We start from the raw sequence: 20,369 nt of genomic DNA, 5'->3' as shown, positions 1-20,369 counted from the left end.
CCAGTTGTTCTACATTCCAACCCTAACCTCTGGTCATGAGTTGATGGTGAACAAAAGAATGAGATTACCAATACAAGTGGGTGGAATGAGTTTCCTCTGCAGGGTGGACAGGCTTGGCATTAAGGAAAAGGTCCAAGTGGTTTGGGCATCTGATTAAGGTGTCTCCTGGGCATCATGGGTGGTTTTTAGACCATGTCCAACTGGTAGGAGACACCATGGTTGACCCAGAATATACTGGAGAGATAATATATCATCTGTCCAGGGACGCCCAGGGTGAGCTGGAAAAAGTTGCTAGGCAGGAGACAGGCCCTGTGAGGCCTTTGGCCACCTCGAACAAGAGGCAGATTGATGGATGTCAAAGGTTTCCCAAATGCATCATAGTTAAAGAGCTCTTACTGAATAAATGTGCGGATATGTTCAAGGTTGAATTCTATTTTAAAACTGCTTCAGATTTGAGGTTCTAAAACAAAGAGTTTTCTCAACTTTTGTTATTTTTATAGTATTCTCTCGATCTACTTTACCAGCAAGGATGAAAGGAAAGGAAGATGAACATGAATAAGAGAAATGAGGAACAGAAAAAGTGAGCGATGGAGGGAAGAAAGTCAGAATCTAGTGTCGGAAGACATTCACGGAAGGAAAGGAGGAAATGTCACGTTGAGGAAGATGAGTGCAGAAAGCAATGAGTCAATCTCTATGGAGAGAAAAAACAAGACGGGCACAGAGGAGTGGAGAAAGGAGGGGAGGATATAGATAAATCAGCTGCATGGTACAAAGAGTGGGTCAAAGAGCTGCCAGCGTTCAGTAGCTGCTCCTCTCTTTCGTGATGGAGGAAACTGAACTCTGCTTTCCAGAACTCTTCAACACCTCCTGCAGGAGGCCGAAGCGTCCTTACTTTGAAAATATGCTGATTTACATTCTGCCGTCCTCCATCTCTTTGCTCGCTGTGATTCTCAACCTGCTGGTCATCATCTCCATCGCGCACTTCAGGTAGCCACATATTGCATTAACTAATGAAACTGGTTTACTTCACACGATGTATATTTTTTGTACTTCAGTTTCCTCTGTCTGCTTCAATAATACATACAACAGAATAAACAATTATGAATGTATTGCTTTTCTTTCCCCTCAGGCAGCTCCACACCGCCACCAACCTCCTCCTCCTCTCTCTGGGTGTCTCAGATTTTTTTGTTGGTCTTCTCATGTTCTTTCAAATTTTGGTCATAGATGGCTGCTGGTTCCTCGGTGACCTCATGTGTACCGTGTATCAGTACTTAGCCTACATTATTACTTCTGCCTCAATAGGAACCATGGTGATCATATCTATTGACCGTTATGTGGCTATTTGTCATCCACTACATTATTCCTCCAAAATCACGATTCAGAGAGTTCAGATGTGTATTTGTCTGTGTTGGATCTTTTCTGTGGTTTTTCAAAGTTTGGTTCTGCACGATGTGCTAAAGCAACCAGGTGGGTTTAACTCCTGTTTTGGAGAGTGTGTCTTTGTTATTAACTATATTGCTGGACTATTTGATCTTGTATTTTCCTTCATTGCTCCCATCACAGTGATTGTACTTCTGTATGTGAGAGTATTTGTGGTGGCTGTGTCTCAAGCTCGAATCATGCGGTCTCAGCTTGCACCAGTCAGACAGCAGAAATCAGTTACAGTATCTTTTAAGAAATCAGAGCTGAAAGCAGCCAGGACTCTTGGTGTTGTTATAGTTGTGTTTCTAATATGTATGTGCCCATTTTACTGTGTTGCTCTCACGGGCGAAGATATCGTGCTCAGTTCGTCATCTGGTGCCTTTGTAATATGTTTGTTCTACTTTAACTCCTGTCTAAACCCCATCATCTATGCCTTTTTCTACCCCTGGTTCAGAAAATCTATTAAGCTCATCGTTACATTTCAGATACTGCAGCCTGACTCCTGTGAGGCCAACATGCTGTAGATTTCGAGTGATTTAATAACAGATGGAAAAGTCTCGATAAATCTGTGTTGAAAATTTTGCACATTTATAAAACACGTTAATGTCAGACTATCGATGCAAAAAATAAAATGAACTCCCTAATGTTAAAAATTTAATATAAATATTGTCATTGATTTAGAAAAGGCTATTTCGCACAAAAGTGTCTTAAATAACATTTATTGTACGACAATGAGTAATAAAAGAAGTGAAATGTCGTCGGTGGTCACTTTTTTAATGAACAGTATATGTGCAGATCTGCAGGGTCACAGGCTGTTTCCAAGTGTTATTTTGCTTGACTATTTATTTTTATGCACATATTTCATACATATACTTGTTTTTAGATAAGCATGCCTCTTGTCATCAAATTCACCTGAGGCAGGAGTTTTTGTTATATTAACACCCTCCTACTGAGAATTTTTTTCCCCACTGACTATGAATTAGATGGAAGTGGAAGAGCAAACATAATTGCGAGGTAACACAAAAATAATCCTCAAAACTAACATTACCACCTTGTGCTTGTGTGCCTCCGCCAACCAGTTCAGTTTACATCCATTTATTTGTAGACCCATTAAATATAAGAAGTGAAGGCTTTGAAGGAATCCTTCTTGTGTATACATGTTTGGCCAATAAAGCTGAATGACAGTAGACAATACTTCAATTATGAATGTTGCTGCAGAAGCTACAAATTAATTTGATCATTTTATCCTCTGTGGTGGATAATTCCTCACCGGGACCGAAAGGTTTTGGTCACTTCTCCCCACTTGCAGTCATCTTAATTTCACAAAATCTTTTGTAAATTGGGTTTTTTGAAAATCTAAAGTTTCAATTAACCGAGTGTTCCCAGGAGATCAACTCCCATTCAGATCCCATAGTTCTAGTATGGACTTTCTCCAAGAAGGGACATGCCATCACATGTGTTTCATGAGTCCTATTCACTGTAATCAAAACTACACGCTTCACCTCATCAACTGCTGCTGCTTGTGTGGTAACACAATGGGTCTTATCGGTTTCAGAAACAACCTGACATGTCACGGGCAACAAGCAGTTATATTTTCTGTTTTCCAACGCCGACACCTGACGAACACATAGTCCAGCTATTCTACGTTTTTATACTTTGCACTGTCATGTTAAATAAATCAATACTTCTGTTACGTAAGTCTTCAAAACTGAAGATTCAATCTAAAACTGAGTGTAAAGACATTGGGTTGTCCAAAAGAAATGTTCCACACTTGTTGGAAATGTTAGTGAAATGTTGTCATAGTTGGTGCATGAATTCTCGAGTCATGGGCACAAACGTGTTCTGTGAAGTAACAGTGATCTTTGGCAAACAATATATTAATCACTTGCTCTTTCAAGTGAATGTTTGTGCCGAGCATCTGGTAACCAGGTCTTTTCCCATGGGACCTGGTCAGGCTAAGTCCTAAGAAATAAGGTTTCGAGAGGGAAAACTAGGAACAACTTGTCTTAGACCCCTGTCCATGAGGTCATTAACTCCCACCTCCAGAGGAGTTCCTCTTGCATCCCAGGGGAGGACAGGGACATGGAATCTGAGTGGGCCATGTTGGAAGCCTCCACTGTGGATGTGGCCAAAAGGAATTCGTGTACAGGCGGTTGTCGGTGCCTGTCGCAATCACAAATCGATACCTTGGTGTCGGCAGAAGCCATCAAGCTGTAGCTGTGGCCCTAGTTTCCCCGAAATCAATTGAAAGTAGTAGACACAAACCAGTTGTTCTATGTTCCAACCCTAACCTCTGGTCATGAGCTTTTGATGGTGACCAAAAGAATGAGATTACAAACACAAGTGGCTGAAATGAGTTTCCTCTGCAGGGTGGCCAGGTCTGGCGTTAAGTGAAAGGTCCATGTGGTTTGGGCATCTGATTAAGGTGTCTCCTGGGGATCATGGGTGGTTTTCGGGCCATGTCCAACTGGTAGGAGACACCAGGGTTGACCCAGAATATATTGGCAAGATCATATATCTCATCTGTCCAGGGACACCCAGGATGAGCTGGAAAAAGTTGCCAGACAGGAGGCAGGCCTTGCAAGGCCTTTGGCCACCTCGAACAAGAGGCAGGAGATTGATGGATGTCAAAAGTCTCCAAAATGCCTCATAGTTGCGTAGCTCTTACTGAATAGATGTGCGGACGTGCTTAAGGTTGAATTCTATTTTAAAATTTCTTCAGATTTCAGGTTTGAAAACAAAGATTTTTCTAAACTTTTGTTATTTTTATAGTATTCTCCCGATCTGCTTTACCAGCAAGGAAAAAAGGCAATGAAGATGAACATGAACAAGAGAAATGAGGAACAGAATAAGAGAGAGATGGAGGGAAGAAAGTCAGAATCTAGTGTCGGAAGATATTCACGGAAGGAAAGAGGAAATGTCATGTTGAGGAAGATGAGCGCAGAAAGCAATGAGCAAATCCCTATGGAGAGAAAAAACAAGAACAGCACAGAGGAGTGGAGGAAGGAGGGGAGGATGTAGATAAAGCTGCTGCATGGTACAAAGAGTGGGTCAGAGAGCTGCCAGCGTTCAGCAGCTGCTCCTCTCTTTGGTGATGGAGGAAACTGAACTCTGCTTTCCAGAACTCTTCAACACCTCCTGCAGGAGGCCAAAGCGTCCTTACTTTGAGAATATGCTGATTTACATTCCGCTGTCCTCCATCTCTTTGGTCACTGTGATTCTCAACCTCCTGGTCATCATCTCCATCGCACACTTCAGGTAGCCACATATTGTGTAAACTAATGAAACTGGTTTTGTTCACACAAAGTATATGTTTTGTCTTTCAATGTTTCCTCTGTCTGCTTCAATCTGACTGGTGATAGATATAAAAGAATAACAAACGTGAAAATATTGTTTTTCTTTCTCTGTAGGCAGCTCCACGCCACCACCAACCTCCTCCTCCTCTCTCTGGCTGTCTCAGATTTCTTCGTTGGGATTCTCATGTTCTTTGAAATTGTGGTCGTAGATGGCTGCTGGTTCCTCGGTAACCTCATGTGTATTCTGTATCAGTATCTAGGCTACATTATTACGTCTGCCTCAATAGGAACCATGGTGATCATATCTATTGACCGTTATGTGGCTATTTGTTATCCACTACATTATTCCTCCAAAATCACAATTCAAAGAGTTCAGATGTGTGTTTGTCTGTGTTGGATCTGTTCTGTGGTCTTTCAAAGTTTAGTTCTGAAGGATTTCCTGAAACAATCAGGTAAGTTTAACTCCTGTTTTGGAGAGTGTGTATTTGTCTTTAACTATATTGCTGGACTATTTGATCTTGTATTTTCCTTCATTGCTCCCATCACAGTGATTGTACTTCTGTATGTGAGAGTATTTGTGGTGGCTGTGTCTCAGGCTCGAATCATGCGGTCTCAGCTTGCACCAGTCAGACTGCAGAAATCAGTTACAGTAACTGTTAAGAAATCGGAGCTGAAAGCAGCCAGGACTCTTGGTGTTGTTATACTTGTGTTTATAATATGCATGTGCCCTTATTATTGTGTTGCTCTCTCAGGCCAAAGCAGCGTGTTCAATGCTTCATCTGATACCTTTGTAATATGTTTGTTCTACTTTAACTCCTGTCTTAACCCCATCATCTATGCCTTTTTCTACCCCTGGTTCAGAAAATCTATTAAGCTAATTGTTACACTTCAGATACTGCAGCCGAACTCCTGTGAGGTCAACATGCTGTAGAGACGCTACATGTTGAATGATTGAGTAACAGATGGAAAAGTCTGGATAAAGGTTTATGTTGAAAATTTTGCACATTCATAAAACATACAGACTATGTTTCCACACATAATGCTTGTCACAATATAATGTTGTCATAGCACAAACTCTATCGGGTATTTAACATGATAATCTCTAAGTCAAGCTGTATTTGAACGTGAGGGAAACCCACAGACATTAGCTGAAATCAGAGTCATCTGTGGGGATGCTGTGCGAGGTCAGTTTTTGAATACACACAACCTCAAGCACAGTTAAAGATAAAAGTCAGCTTATTAACAGTAACATAATACCTAATAGTAAACATGAAATGACTGTAGGACTATTATTTTTTGTCTTCCATCCATCCATTATTTATACCCACTTTATCCTGAACACTGTCAGGGGGGGCTGGAGCCTATCCCAGCTCACTTTGGGCAAAGGTAGGGTACACCCTGGACAGGACGCCAGTCTATCCCATTTTTTGTCTTCACACCTACAAACTAGAATAACTCAGTGTGCTGGCAAAATGAGGTGGAGTTTCAAAAGTACAAAACGAAACAAAGAAAACAATCTGAAGTACTATAATATATTATTAATGATATCGGAAGATGCACATTGAAAGCAGTTGAGTTTGTTAAAGGAGGTGTGGAAGCAAAGAATAAAATTAACCCCCTAATGTTACAAGTGGAATACAAATATTGTCCACGATGTAGAAAAGGCCATTTTGAAAAAAAAGTTTTAAATAACATTTCTTGTCATAAAATGAGTAATAAAAGAAGTAAAATATTGTCGGTTGTCATTTGTTAATGAAAAGTATACATGCAGATATGCAGGATAACAGGCTGCTTGTTGGTGTTAGTTTGTGTTACTATGCATTTTTTTGCACATATTTTCATGCATATACTTGTTGTCAGATCAGCATGCCTCTTGTCATCATATTCACTTCAGGAATCATTGTTATATTCACACCCTCCCACAGAGATCTATTTCGCTCACTGACAAATTAATTACAAGGAAGAGGAAGACTAAACATAATTGCAAGGTAACACAAAAATAATCCTCAAAACTAACATTACCACCTTGTGTTTGTGTGCCTTCGCCAACCAGTTCAGTTCAAGTTTACATCCATCTATTTGAAGACCCATTAAATATAAGTAGTGAAGGCTTTGAAGGAATCCTTCTTGTTTGGCCAATAAAGCCGAATGACAGTAGATAATACTTCAATTATGAATGTTGCTGCAGAAGCTACAAATTCATTTGATCATTTCATTCTCTGTGGTGGATAATTCCTCACCGGGGCCGAAAGGTTTCGTTCCCTTCACACCACTTGCAATCGTCTTAATCTAACAAAATCTATTGCAACATGGGTTTTTTGAAAATCAAGATTTTTAATTGACCGAGTGTTCCCAGGATATCAACTCCCATTCAGATCCCATTGTTCCAGTATGGACTTTCCCCAGGAAGGCACACGCCATCACGTGTTTCATGAGTCCTATTCACTGTAATCAAAACTACACGCTTCACCTCATCAACTGCTGCTGCCTGTTTGGTAACACAATGGGTTTTATCGGTTTCAGAAACAACCTGACATGTCACGGGCAACACGCAGTCGTATTTTCTGTTGTCCAGCGCCGACACCTGACTGACATATAGTCCAGCTATTCAAAGTTTTTACACTTGTCACTGTGATGTTACACAAATCAACACTTCTGTTACATAAGCCTTCAAAACTTAAGATTCAATGCAAAACTGAGTGTAAAGACATTGGGTTGTCCAAAAGAAATCTTCCACACTTGTTAGAAATGTGTGTGAAATTTTGTTATAATTGGTGCATGCATTTTTGATTCATGGGCATAAACGTGTTCTGTGAAGTAACAGTGATCTTTGGCAAACAAAAATGTAATCACTTGCTCCTTCAAGTGAATGTTTGTGCCGAGCTTCTGGTAACCAGGTCTTTTCCCATGGGAACTAGTCGGGTTAAGTCCAAAGAAATAAGGTTTCGAGACGGTAAGATGGGGACATCTTAAAGCGCTTAAAATGGCACTTACTTTTAGCACTTTGTAGTTTGGCTTTCTTGAAGAAATTGTATTTTGTTGATTCTTCTTGTCCTGAGTTTTGTACCCTCATGGTTGAAATTCACTTGTTGTAAGTCGCTTTGGATAAAAGCGTCAGCTAAATGAAATGAAATGAAATGTAATGTAATCTTGTCCTAGAACCCTGTTCATGAGGTCTTTAACTCCCACCTCCAGAGGAGTTCCTCTTGCATCCCAGTGGACGATGGGGACATGGAATCTGAGTGGGCCATGTTGGAAGCCTCAACTGTGGATTTGGTCAAAAGGAGTTCGTGGTCAGGTGGTTGTCGGTGCCTGTCGCGATCGCAACTCGATACTCCGGTGGTGGTAGAAGCCATCAAGCTGTAGCTGTGGCCTTGGTTGACCAGAGATCAGGTTAAGTAGCAGACACAAACCATCGGGCTTACCAGGTGTTCTATGTTCTAACCCTAACCTCTGGTCATGAGCTGTTGATGGTGACCAAAAGAATGAGATTACCAATACATGTGTCTGAAATGTTTTGTCAGGATTCCTGTCTGCTCCTACTGTTTGCTCCTCCGTTTTGTCCCCAATCATCTCTCTTCATGTTTTCTGTCTTTCCCCTGTCTGTTTGTTATTGTGTCCCCATGTGTTCTGTCTCCTCCTCTCCCTGCCTCCTTTCACATCCCATGTCCACACCCCTCACCGGTCTCAGCAGCTGCTACCATTCTCCCCAATCAACACCTGCAGGTGGCTGATTCCACTGATCACCTCACCAGATTATATCTGCCCTGCCCCTGCAGTCATCGGGTGTCGGCCCATACTGCGAGTTTCTGCTAGTCACTGCAAGTTACTGCTAGACTCTGTCACCCGTCCGTCACCCGTCCGTCTATTCATGTGGTTGTGGCTGCTTCGGCTCCGGCTCCTGTCCCTGCTCTCGTTCTGCAACCCTGTCAGCGCTTTCAGTAAGCGCTACTGGACAACACTCCTGTCAGCTGTCCTACCACCTGTCCCACCAGCTGTCCTGTCAGCTGTCCTACCACCTGTCCCACCAGCTGTCCCGTCAGCTGTCCTACCCGTCCGTCTGCTCCTGCTCCTGCTCCAGTACCCTGTTTCTGCTTCCAGTCCATGCGATCAATCAGAGCTCCCAATCTCAGCTGATTACTGAAGCGAAGCAGGGTCGGGCCTGGTTAGTACTTGGATGGGAGACCACCTGGGAGTACCAGGTGCTGCAGAGCTACCAGTCGGAACCACCAGTCAGAGCTGCCCGGTAACTCCAGTACCAGCCGGGGCTACCGGACAACGCTACCGCACAGTGGTCATCTTCACCCCCCCGGGGAGAGTCGGTTGAGTTGCCCTCCTGACTCGGGAGGAATAGGAAGGCTGTGACTGTAGGTACCGTACACCTGTGTTCAATAAAGACTGTGTTTTGAACTTATACCTGAGTCTGTGTGCCTGCGTTTGGGTCCTGTTACACCTCACCTCATAACGTGAGTTTCCTCTGCAGGGTGGCTCGGCCTGGCGTTAAGGAAAGAACCACGTGGTTCGGGCATCTGATTAAGGTTTTTCCTGGGTATCATGGGTGGTTTCGGGACATGTCCAACTGGTAGGAGACACCAAGGTTGACACAGAATAAACTGGTGAGATCATATATCTCATCTGTCCAAGTTGCCAGACAGGAGGCAGGCCTTGCGAGGCCTTTGGCCACCTTGAACAAGAGGCAGGAGATTGGTGGATATCAAAAGTCTCCCAAATGCTCATAGTTGTAGAGCTCTTACTGAATAAATGTGCGAATGTGTTGAAGGTAGAATTCTATTTTAAAATAGCTTCAGATTTTAGGTTCTAAAACAAAGACTTTTCTCAAATTTTGTTATTTTTACAGTATTCTCCCGATCTACTTTACCAGCAATGATAAAAGCCAATGAAGATGAACATGAACAAGAGAAATGAGGAACAGAATAAGAGAAAGATGGAGGGAAGAAAGTCAGAATCTAGTGTCGGAAGATATTCACTGAAGGAAAGGAGGAAATTTTACGTTGAGGAAGATGAGCGCTGAAAGCAACGAGTCAATCTCTACGGAGAGAAAATACAACAACAGCACAGAGGAGTGGAGGAAGGAGGGGAGGATGTAGATAAATCAGCTGCATGGTACAAAGAGTGGGTCAGAGAGCTGCCAGCGTTCAGCAGCTGCTCCTCTCTTTGGTGATGGAGGAAACTGAACTCTGCTTTCCAGAATTCTTCAACACCTCCTGCAGGAGGCTGAAGCGTCCTTACTTTGAGAATATGCTGATTTACATTCTGCTGTCCTCCATCTCTTTGGTCACTGTGATTCTCAACCTGCTGGTCATCATCTCCATCGCACACTTCAGGTAGCCACATATTGTATTAACTAATGAAACTAGTTCACTCCACACAATGTCTATTTTTTTGTCTTTCAGTGTTTCCTCTGTCTACTTCAATCTGACTGGTGATAGATACATCAGAATAACAATAATGAATATATTGTTTTTCTTTCTCCTCAGGCAGCTCCACACCACCACCAACCTCCTCCTCCTCTCTTTGGCTGTCTCAGATTTCTTCGTTGGTATCCTCATGTTCTTTGAAATTGTGGTCACAAAAGGCTGCTGGTTCCTCGGTGACCTCCTGTGTGCTCTGTATCAGTATCTAGGCTACATGATCACGTCTTCCTCAATCGGAACCATGGTGATCATATCTATTGACCGTTATGTTGCTATTTGTTATCCACTGCATTATTCCTCCAAAATCACGATTCAGAGAGTTCAGATGTGTATTTGTCTGTGTTGGATCTGTTCTGTGGTTTTTCAAAGTTTGGTTTTGAAAGATTTCCTGAAACAACCAGGTATATTTAACTCCTGTTTTGGAGAATGTGTACTTGTCATTAACTATGTTGCTGGACTATTTGATCTTGTATTTTCCTTCATTGCTCCCATCACAGTGATTGTACTTCTGTATGTGAGAGTATTTGTGGTGGCTGTGTCTCAGGCTCGAATCATGCGGTCTCAGCTTGCACCAGTCAGACTGCAGAAATCAGTGACAGTAACTGTTAAGAAATCGGAGCTGAAAGCAGCCAGGACTCTTGGTGTTGTTATACTTGTGTTTATAATATGCATGTGCCCATATTATTGTGTTACTGTCTCAGGCCAAAGTACCGTGTTCAATGCTTCATCTGATGCCTTTGTAGGTTGGTTGTTCTACTTTAACTCCTGTCTAAACCCCATCATCTATGCCTTTTTCTACCCCTGGTTCAGAAAATCTATTAAGCTCATCGTTACATTTCAGATACTGCAGCCTGACTCCTGTGAGGCCAACATGCTGTAGAGACGCTGTATGTTGAGTGATTGAATAACAGATGGAAAAGTCTAGATAAATCTTCATATTGACAGTTTTTACATTCATAAAACTTGCAGATCAAAAATGTCTTAAATAACATTTCTTGTTCAACAATGAGTAACAAATGAAGTGAACTTATTTCAGTGGCAATTTGTTCATTAAAAGTATATGTGCAGATCTGCAGGCTCACAGTCTGCTTGCAGGTGTTGTTTTTTGGTGAGTGTATATATTATTATGCATGTATTTTTATGCATATACTTGTTGTCAGATCAGCATGCCTCTTGTCATCATATTCACCTCAGGTAGGAGTTTTTGTTATATTAACACCCTCCCACAGAGATTTATTTCCCCCACTGAAAAATGAATTGGATGGAAGAGGAAGAACAAACATAATTGCGAGCTAACACCAAAATAATCCTCAAAACTAACATTACCACCTTCTGGTTGTGTGCCTCCACCAACCAGTTCAGTTCAAGTTTACATCCATTTATTTGTAGACCCGTTAAATATAAGTAGTGAAGGCTTTGAAGGAATCCTTCTTATGTATACATGTTTGGCCAATAAAGCCGAATGACAGTAGCCAATACTTCAATTATGAATGTTGCTGCAAAAGCTACATATTAATCTCATCATTTTATCCTCTGCAGTGGATAATTCCTCACCGTGGCCAAAAGGTTTTTATCCCTTCACACCACTTGCAATCAGCTTAATATAAAAAAATCTTTTGCAACGTGGGTTTTTTGAAAATCTAAGGTTTTAATTGACCGAGTGTTCACAAGAGATCAACTCCTGTTCAGATCCCATTGTTCTAGTATGGACTTTCCCCATGAAGGGATACGCCATCACCTGTGTTTCATGAGTCCTTTTCACTGTAATAAAAACTACACGCTTCACCTCTTCAACTGCTGCTGCCTGTGTGGTCACACAATGCGTTTAATCGGTTTCAGAAACAACCTGACATGTCACGGGCAACATGCAGTTATATTTTCTGTTGTCGAACGCCGGCACCTGACTGACACATAGTCCAGCTATTCTACGTATTTACACTTTGCACTGTGATGTTACACAAATCAATACTTCTGTTACGTAAGCGTTCAAAACTTAAGATTCAATGCAAAACTGAGTGTAAAGACATCGTGTTGTCCAAAAGAAATATTCCACACTTGTTAGAATTGTCAGTGAAATTTTGTCATAATTGGTGCATGAATTCTTAAGTCATGGGCACAAATGTGTTCTGTGAAGTAACAGTGATCTTTGGCAAACAAAAATGTAATCACTTGCTCCTTCAAGTGAACGTTTGTGTGGAGCATCTGGTAACCAGGTCTTTTCCCATGGGAACTAGTCGGGTTAAGTCCGAAGAAATAAGGTTTCGAGAGGGTAAACTGAGAACATCTTGTCCTGGAACCCTGTCCGTGAGGTTTTTAACTCCCTCCTCCAGAGGAGTTCCTCTTGCATCCCAGGGGAGGACAGGGACATGGAATCTGATTAGGCTATGTTGGAAGCCTCCACTGTGGATATTGTCAAAACGACTTCGTGGTCAGGCGGTTGTCGGTGCCTGTCGCAATCCAAACTTGATACCCAGGTGTTGGCAGAAGCCATCAAGCTGTAGCTGTGGCCTTGGTTATCCAGAGATCAAGCGAAGTAGCAGACACAAACCATTGGACTTACCAGTTGTTCTATGTTCCAACCCTAACCTCTGGTCATGAGCTGTTGATGGTGAACAAAAGAATGAGATTACCATTACAAGTGGCTGAAATGAGTTTCCTCTGCAGGGTGGCCAGGCCTGGCGTTAAGGAAAAGAACCACGTGGTTCGGGCATCTGATTAAGGTTTTTCCTGGGTATCATGGGTGGTTTCGGGCCGTGTCCAACTGGTAGGAGACACCAAGGTTAACACAGAATATACTGGTAAGATCATATATCTTTTCTGTCCAGGGACGCCCAGGATGAGCTGGAAAAAGTTGCTAGGCAGGAGGCAGGCCTTGTGAGGCCTTTGGCCATCTCGAACAAGAGGCAGATTGATGGATGTCAAAAGTTTCCCAAATGCATCATAATTGAAGAGCTCTTACTGAATAAACGTGCGGATGTGTTTGAGGTTGAATTCTATTTTAAAATAGCTTCAGATTTTAGGTTCTAAAACCAAGAGTTTTCTCAACTTTTGTTATTTTTATAGTATTCTCCTGATCTACTTTAACATCAAGGATAAAAGGCAAAGAAGATGAACATGAACAAGAGAAATGAGGAATAGAATAAGAGAGAGATGGAGGGAAGAAAGTCAGAATCTAGTGTCGGAAGATATTCACAGAAGGAAGGAGGAAATGTCACGTTGAGGAAGATGAGCTCAGAAAGCAATGAGTCAATCTCTACGGAGAGAAAAAACAACAACAGCACAGAGGAGTGGAGGAAGGAGGGGAGGATGTAGATAAATCAGCTGCATGGTACAAAGAGTGGGTCAGAGAGCTGCCAGTGTTCAGCAGCTGCTCCTCTCTTTGGTGATGGAGGAAACTGAACTCTGCTTTCCAGAACTCTTCAACACCTCCTGCAGGAGGCTAGAGCGTCCTTACGTTGAGAATATGCTGATTTACATTCTGCTGTCCTCCATCTCTTTGCTCACTGTGATTCTCAACCTGCTGGTCATCATCTCCATTGCGCACTTCAGGTAGCCATATATTCTATTAACTAAGAAAACTGGTTCACTCCACACAATGTATATTTTTTGTCTTTCAGTGTTTCCTCTGTCTGCTTCAATCTGACTGGTGATAGATACAACAGAATAACAATAATTAATATATTGCTTCTCTTTCTCCTTAGGCAGCTCCACACCACCACCAACCTCCTCCTCCTCTCTCTGGCTGTCTCAGATTTCTTCGTTGGAATCCTCATGTTCTTTCAAATTGTGGTCATAGAAGGCTGCTGGTTTCTCGGTGACCTCATGTGTGCTCTGTATCAGTATCTAGCCTACATGATCACGTCTTCCTCAATCGGAACCATGGTGATCATATCTATTGACCGTTATGTTGCTATTTGTTATCCACTACATTATTCCTCCAAAATCACAACTCAAAATGTTCAGATGTGTGTTTGTCTGTGTTGGATCTGTTCTGTGGTCTATACAGGTCTGGTTCTGAAGGATTTCCTGAAACAATCTGGTACATATAACTCCTGTATTGGAGAGTGTGTCCTTGTTTTTAACTATATTGCTGGACTATTTGATCTTGTATTTTCCTTCATTGCTCCCATCACAGTGATTGTACTTCTGTATGTGAGAGTATTTGTGGTGGCTGTGTCTCAGGCTCGAATCACGCGGTCTCAGCTTGCACCAGTCAGACTGCAGAAATCAGTGACAGTAACTGTTAAGAAATCGGAGCTGAAAGCAGCCAGGACTCTTGGTGTTGTTGTACTTGTGTTTATAATATGCATGTGCCCATATTATTGTGTTACTCTCTCAGGCCAAAGTACCGTGTTCAATGCTTCATCTGATGCCTTTGTAGTTTGGTTGTTCTACTTTAACTCCTGTCTAAACCCCATCATCTATGCCTTTTTCTACCCCTGGTTCAGAAAATCTATTAAGCTCATCGTTACATTTCAGATACTGCAGCCTGACTCCTGTGAGGCCAACATGCTGTAGAGACGCTGTATGTTGAGTGATTGAATAACAGATGGAAAAGTCTGGATAAAGCTCCGTGTTGACAGTTTTTTACATTCATAAAACAAACAGACCATGTGTCTAAACATACTGCATGTGACAGAATAATGTTGTCATAGCACCACCTCTCTCGAGGATTTAACATGAGAAACTCTAAATCAAGCTGTATTTAAAGTGCAGGAAACTCACAGACGTTAGCCAAAAACAGAATTGTCTGTGGGGATGCTGTGCGAGGCCAGTTTTTGAATGCAAACACCCTCAATCATGGTTAAAGATAAAAGTCAAGCTTATTAACAGTAACATATGACCTAATAGTAAACATAAAAGGACTAAGACTATTATTTTTTGTTTTCCATCCATTCTTTATTTATACCCACTTTATCCTGAACACGGTCAGTGGGGCTGAAGCCTATCCCAGCTCACTTTGGGCGAAGGCAGGGTACACCCTGGACAGGACGCCAGTCTATCCCATTTTTTGTCTTCACACCTACGAACTAGAATAACTCATTGTGCTGGGAAAATGAGGTGTAGTTTCAAAAGTACAAAATTAAACAAAAAACAAACTGAAGCAAAGTAATATATTATTAATGAAATTGGAAGATGCACGTTGAAAGCAGGTCATTCTCTTAAATATGGTGTGGAAGAATGAATGTATATGTACAGACTGTCAATGCGAAAAATAAAATGACCTCCCTAATGTTATAAATTGAATATAAATATTCTCCATGATGTAGAAACGCTATTTTGTACAAAAATGTCTAAAATAACATTTCTTGTTCGACAATGAGTAACAAAAGAAGTGAACTTTTTTCAGTGGTAGTTTTTTTTAATGAGCAGTGCATGTGCAAATCTGGAGGCTCACAGGCTGCTTGCAGGTGTGATTTTTATGTGAATATATGATTTTATGCACTTATTTTCATGCATACACTTGATGTCAGATCAGCATGCCTCTTGTCATCATATTCACCACAGGCAGGAGTTTCTGTTCTATTCACACCCTTCCACAGAGATTTATTTCCCCCACTGACAAATGAATTAGATGGAAGAGGAAGAGCAAACATAATTGCGAGCTAACACCAAAATAATCCTCAAAACTAACGTTACCACCTTGTGGTTGTGTGCCTGCGCCAACCAGTTCAGTACAAGTTTACATCCATTTATTTCTAATCCCGTAAAATATATGTAGTGAAGGCTTTGAAGGAATCCTTCTTGTGTGTTCATGTTTGGCCAATAAACCCCAATGACAGTAGACAATACTTCAATTATGAACGTTGCTGCAAAAGTTACAAATTAATTTGATAATTTTATCCTCTGTGGTGGATAATCCCTCACCGGGGCTGAAAGGTTTTTATCCCTTCACACCACTTGCAATCGCCTTAATCTAACAAAATATTTTGCAATGTGGGTTTTTGAAAGTCAAAGGTTTTAATTGACCGAGTGTTCCCAGGAGAACAACACCCATTCAGATCCTATTGTTCTGGTATGGACTTTCCCCAGGAAGGCACACGCCATCACGTGTTTCATGAATCCTATTCACTGTAATCAAAACTTCACGCTTCTCCTCATCAACTGCTGTTGCCTGTTTGGTGACTCAATGGGTTTTATCGGTTTCAGAAACAACCTGACATGTCACGGTCAACATGCAGTCGTATTTTCTGTTGTCCAACGCCGACACCTGACTGACACATAGTCCAGCTATTCTACGTTTTTACACTTTGCACTGTGATGTTACACAAATCAATACTTCTGTTACGTAAGCGTTCAAAACTTAAGATTCAATGCATAACTGAGTGTAAAGACATCGTGTTGTCCAAAAGAAATATTCCACACTTGTTAGAATTGTCAGTGAAATTTTGTCATAATTGGTGCATGAATTCTTAAGTCATGGGCACAAATGTGTTCTGTGAAGTAACAGTGATCTTTGGCAAACAAAATTGTAATCACTTGCTCCTTCAAGTGAATGTTTGTGCCGAGCATCTGGTAACCAGGTCTTTTCCCATGGGACCTGGTCGGGCTAAGTCCAAAGAAATAAGGTTTCGAGAGTGCAAACTGAGAACATCTTGTCTGAGACCCCTGTCCATGAGGTCTTTAACTCTCACCTCCAGAAGAGTTCCTCTTGCATCCCAGGGGAGGACGGGGACATGGAACCTGAGTGGGCCATGTTGGAAGCCTCCACTTTGGATGTGGCCAAAATTAATTCATGGTAAGGTGGTTGTCGGTGCCTGTCGTAATCGCAAATCGAAACCTTGATGTTGGCAGAAGCAATCAAGGTGTAGCTGTGGCCCTGGTTTCCGAGAAATCAATTGAAAGTAGTCGAAACGAAACATTGGGCTTACCAGTTATTCTATATTCCAACCCTAACCTCTGGTCATGAGCTGTTGATTGTGACCAAAAAAATGAGATTAGCAATACAAGTAACTGAAATGAGTTTCCTCTGCAGGGTGGACAGGCCTGGCGTTAAGGAAAGGGTCCAAGCGTTTCGGGCATCTGATTAAGGTGTCTCCTGGGCAGCATGGGCGGTTTTTTGGCCATGTCCAACTGGTAGGAGACACCAGGGTCGACCCAGAATATACTGGCGAGATCATATATCTCATCTGTCCAGGGACACCCAGGATGAGCTGGAAAAAGATGCCAGACAGGAGGCAGGCCTTGCGAGGCCTTTGGCCACCTCAAACAAGAGGCAGGAGGTTGATGGATGTCAAAAGTCTCCCGAATGATCATACTTGTGGAGCTCTTACTGAATAAATGTGCGGATGTGTTTTCGGTTGAATTCAATTTTAAAATAGCTTCAGATTTGAAGTTCTAAAACAAAGTTTTCTCAACTTTTGTTATTTTTATAGTATTCTCCGGATCTACTTTACCATCAAGGATAAAAGGCAATGAAGATGAACGAGGAACAGAATAAGAGAGAGATGGAGGGAAGAAAGTCATAATCTAGTGTTGGAAGATATTCACGGACGGAAAGTACGAAATGTTACGATGAGGAAGATGAGCTCAGAAAGCAACGAGTCAATTTCTACGGAGAGAAAAAACAACAACAGCACAGAGGAGTGGAGGAAGGAGGGGAGGATGTAGATAAATCAACTGCATGGTACAAAGAGTGGGTCAGAGAGCTGCTAGCGTTCAGCAGCTGCTCCTCTCGTTGGTTATGGAGGAAACTGAACTCTGCTTTCCAGAACTCTTCAACACCTCCTGCAGGAGGCCGAAGCGTCCTTACTTTGAGAATATGATGATTTACATTCTGCTGTCCTCCATCTCTTTGTTCACTGTGATTCTCAACCTGCTGGTCATCATCTCTATCGCACACTTCAGGTAGCCACATATTGTATTAACTAATGAAAATGATTTACTTCACACGATGTATTTTTTTTTTATTTTTCAGTGTTTCCTCTGTCTGCTTCTGTAAAACATACAAGAGAATAACAATTATGAAAACATTGCTTTTCTTTCTCGTAGGCAGCTCCACACCACCACCAACCTCCTCCTCCTTTCTCTGGCTGTCTCAGATTTCTTCATTGGAATCCTAATGTTTTTTCAAATTGTGGTCATAGATGGCTGCTGGTTCCTCGGTGACCTCATGTGTACTGTATATTATTATTTATCCTTCATTATTACGTCTGCCTCAATAGGAACAATGGTGATCATATCTATTGACCGTTATGTTGGTATTTGTTATCCACTGCATTATTCCTCCAAAATCACAATTCAAAGAGTTCAGATGTGTGTTTGTCTGTGTTGGATCTGTTCTGTTGTCTATACAGGTCTGGTTCTGAAGGATTTCCTGAAACAATCTGGTACGTTTAACTCCTGTTTTGGAGAGTGTGTCTTTGTTATTAATTATATTGCTGGCCTATTTGATCTTGTATTTTCCTTCATTGCTCCCATCACAGTGATTGTACTTCTGTATGTGAGAGTATTTGTGGTGGCTGTGTCTCAGGCTCGAATCATGCGGTCTCAGCTTGCACCAGTCAGACTGCAGAAATCATTGACAGTATCTGTTAAGAAATCGGAGCTGAAAGCAGCCAGGACTCTTGGTGTTGTTGTACTTGTGTTTATAATATGCATGTGCCCATATTATTGTCTTACTCTCACGGGCCAAGATAACGTTTTCAAATCTTCATCTGGTGCCTTTGTAATATGTTTGTTCTACTTTAACTCCTGTCTAAACCCCATCATCTATGCCTTTTTCTACCCCTGGTTCAGAAAATCTATTAAGCTCATCGTTACATTTCAGATACTGCAGCCTGACTCCTGTGAGGCCAACATGCTGTAGAGACGCTGTATGTTGGGGTGATTGAATAACAGATGGAAAAGTCTGGATAAAGCTCCGTGTTGACAGTTTTTTACATTCATAAAACAAACAGATCATTTGTCTAAGCATACTACATGTGACAGAATAATGTTGTCATAGCACCACCTCTATCGAGGATTTAACATGAGAATCTTGAAGTCAAGCTGTATTTGAACGTAAGGGAAACTCACAGACGTTAGTCGAAACCAGAGTCGTCTGTGGTGATGCTGTGCGAGGCCAGTTTTTGAATGCAAACACCCTCAAGAACAGTTAAAGATAAAAGTCAGCTTATTAACAGTAACATAAGACCTAATAGTAAACAACAAATTACTGTAAGACTATTATGTTTTGTCTTCCATCCATCCATTGTCTCCACCCACTTTATCCTGAACAGGGTCACGGGGAGCTGAAGCCTGTCCCAGCTCACTTTGGGCGAAAGCAGGGTACACCCTGGACAGGATGCCACTCTGACCCATTTTTTGTCTTTAAACCTACAAACCAGAATAACTCAGTGTGCTGGCAAAATGAGGTGCAGTTTCAAAAGTACAAAATGAAACAAAGAAAACAAACTGAAGCAAATTAATATATTATTAATAAAATTGGAAGATGCACATTAATAGCAGGTTAGTATCTTAAATATGGTGTGGAAGAATGAAAGTATATGTACAAGCTGTTAATGCAAAAAAATTAAAATGAACTCCCTAATGTTATAAGTTGAATAAAAATATTGTCCACGATGTAGAAAAGGCTATTTTGTACAAAAATGTCTGAAAAAACATTTCTTGTTCGACAATGAGTAACAAAAGAAGTGAACTTTTTTCAGTATTAGTTTTTTAATGAGCAGTATATGTGTATATCTGGAGGCTCACAGGCTGTTTGCAGGTGTAATTTTTTTGTGAGTATATATTTTTACGCACATATTTTCATGCATACACTTGATGTCAGATCAGCATGCCTCTTGTCATCATATTCACCTCAGGAGTTTTTGTTATATTAACACCCTCCCACAGAGATTTATTTCCCCCACTGACAAATGAATTACAAGGAAGAGGAAGAGCAAACATAATTGCAAGGTAACACAAAAATAATCCTCAAAACTAACATTACCACCTTGTGGTTGTGTGCCTCTGCCAACCAGTTCAGTTCAAGTTTACATCCATTTTTTTCTAATCCCATAAAATATATGTAGTGAAGGCTTTGAAGGAATCCTTCTTGTGTGTACATGTTTGGCCAATAAACCCCAATGACAGTAGCCAATACTTCAATTATTAATGTTGCTGCAAAAGCTACAAATTAATTTGATAATTTTATCCTTTGTGGTGGATAATTCCTCACTGGGTCCGAAAGGGTTTTATCCCTTCACAACACTTGCAATCGTCTTAATCTAAC

At 41.4% G+C, this 20,369-nt stretch overlaps 5 protein-coding genes across 5 annotated transcripts; all 5 read left to right on the top strand.

The window, feature by feature from the left end:
• Nucleotides 1-823: 823 nt before the first annotated feature.
• Nucleotides 824-1,946, top strand: LOC138200731 (trace amine-associated receptor 13c-like). The gene is made up of 2 exons (XM_069153603.1): nucleotides 824-987; nucleotides 1,130-1,946. The coding sequence occupies exons 1-2, from the start codon at nucleotides 824-826 to the stop codon at nucleotides 1,944-1,946; spliced, it is 981 nt and encodes a 326-aa protein (XP_069009704.1).
• A 2,510-nt stretch (nucleotides 1,947-4,456) lies between these two features.
• LOC138201631 (trace amine-associated receptor 13c-like) lies at nucleotides 4,457-5,649 on the top strand. Its single transcript, XM_069155249.1, has 2 exons — nucleotides 4,457-4,680; nucleotides 4,833-5,649. Exons 1-2 carry the CDS (start codon nucleotides 4,457-4,459, stop codon nucleotides 5,647-5,649), a joined length of 1,041 nt encoding a protein of 346 aa, XP_069011350.1.
• Nucleotides 5,650-9,899: 4,250 nt separating this feature from the next.
• LOC138200730 (trace amine-associated receptor 13c-like) lies at nucleotides 9,900-11,033 on the top strand. Its single transcript, XM_069153602.1, has 2 exons — nucleotides 9,900-10,063; nucleotides 10,217-11,033. Exons 1-2 carry the CDS (start codon nucleotides 9,900-9,902, stop codon nucleotides 11,031-11,033), a joined length of 981 nt encoding a protein of 326 aa, XP_069009703.1.
• Nucleotides 11,034-13,538: 2,505 nt separating this feature from the next.
• Nucleotides 13,539-14,671, top strand: LOC138200729 (trace amine-associated receptor 4-like). Its single transcript, XM_069153601.1, has 2 exons — nucleotides 13,539-13,702; nucleotides 13,855-14,671. Exons 1-2 carry the CDS (start codon nucleotides 13,539-13,541, stop codon nucleotides 14,669-14,671), a joined length of 981 nt encoding a protein of 326 aa, XP_069009702.1.
• A 3,106-nt stretch (nucleotides 14,672-17,777) lies between these two features.
• LOC138201630 (trace amine-associated receptor 13c-like) lies at nucleotides 17,778-18,962 on the top strand. The gene is made up of 2 exons (XM_069155247.1): nucleotides 17,778-18,001; nucleotides 18,146-18,962. The coding sequence occupies exons 1-2, from the start codon at nucleotides 17,778-17,780 to the stop codon at nucleotides 18,960-18,962; spliced, it is 1,041 nt and encodes a 346-aa protein (XP_069011348.1).
• Nucleotides 18,963-20,369: the final 1,407 nt, after the last annotated feature.

This window comes from Embiotoca jacksoni, unplaced genomic scaffold (assembly GCF_022577435.1).
Source record: "Embiotoca jacksoni isolate LCO1_2020_lvr unplaced genomic scaffold, fEmbJac1.0.p SCAF_2, whole genome shotgun sequence".
Lineage (NCBI taxonomy): Eukaryota > Metazoa > Chordata > Actinopteri > Embiotocidae > Embiotoca > Embiotoca jacksoni.
This window is presented reverse-complemented; position numbering and strand designations above follow the sequence as displayed.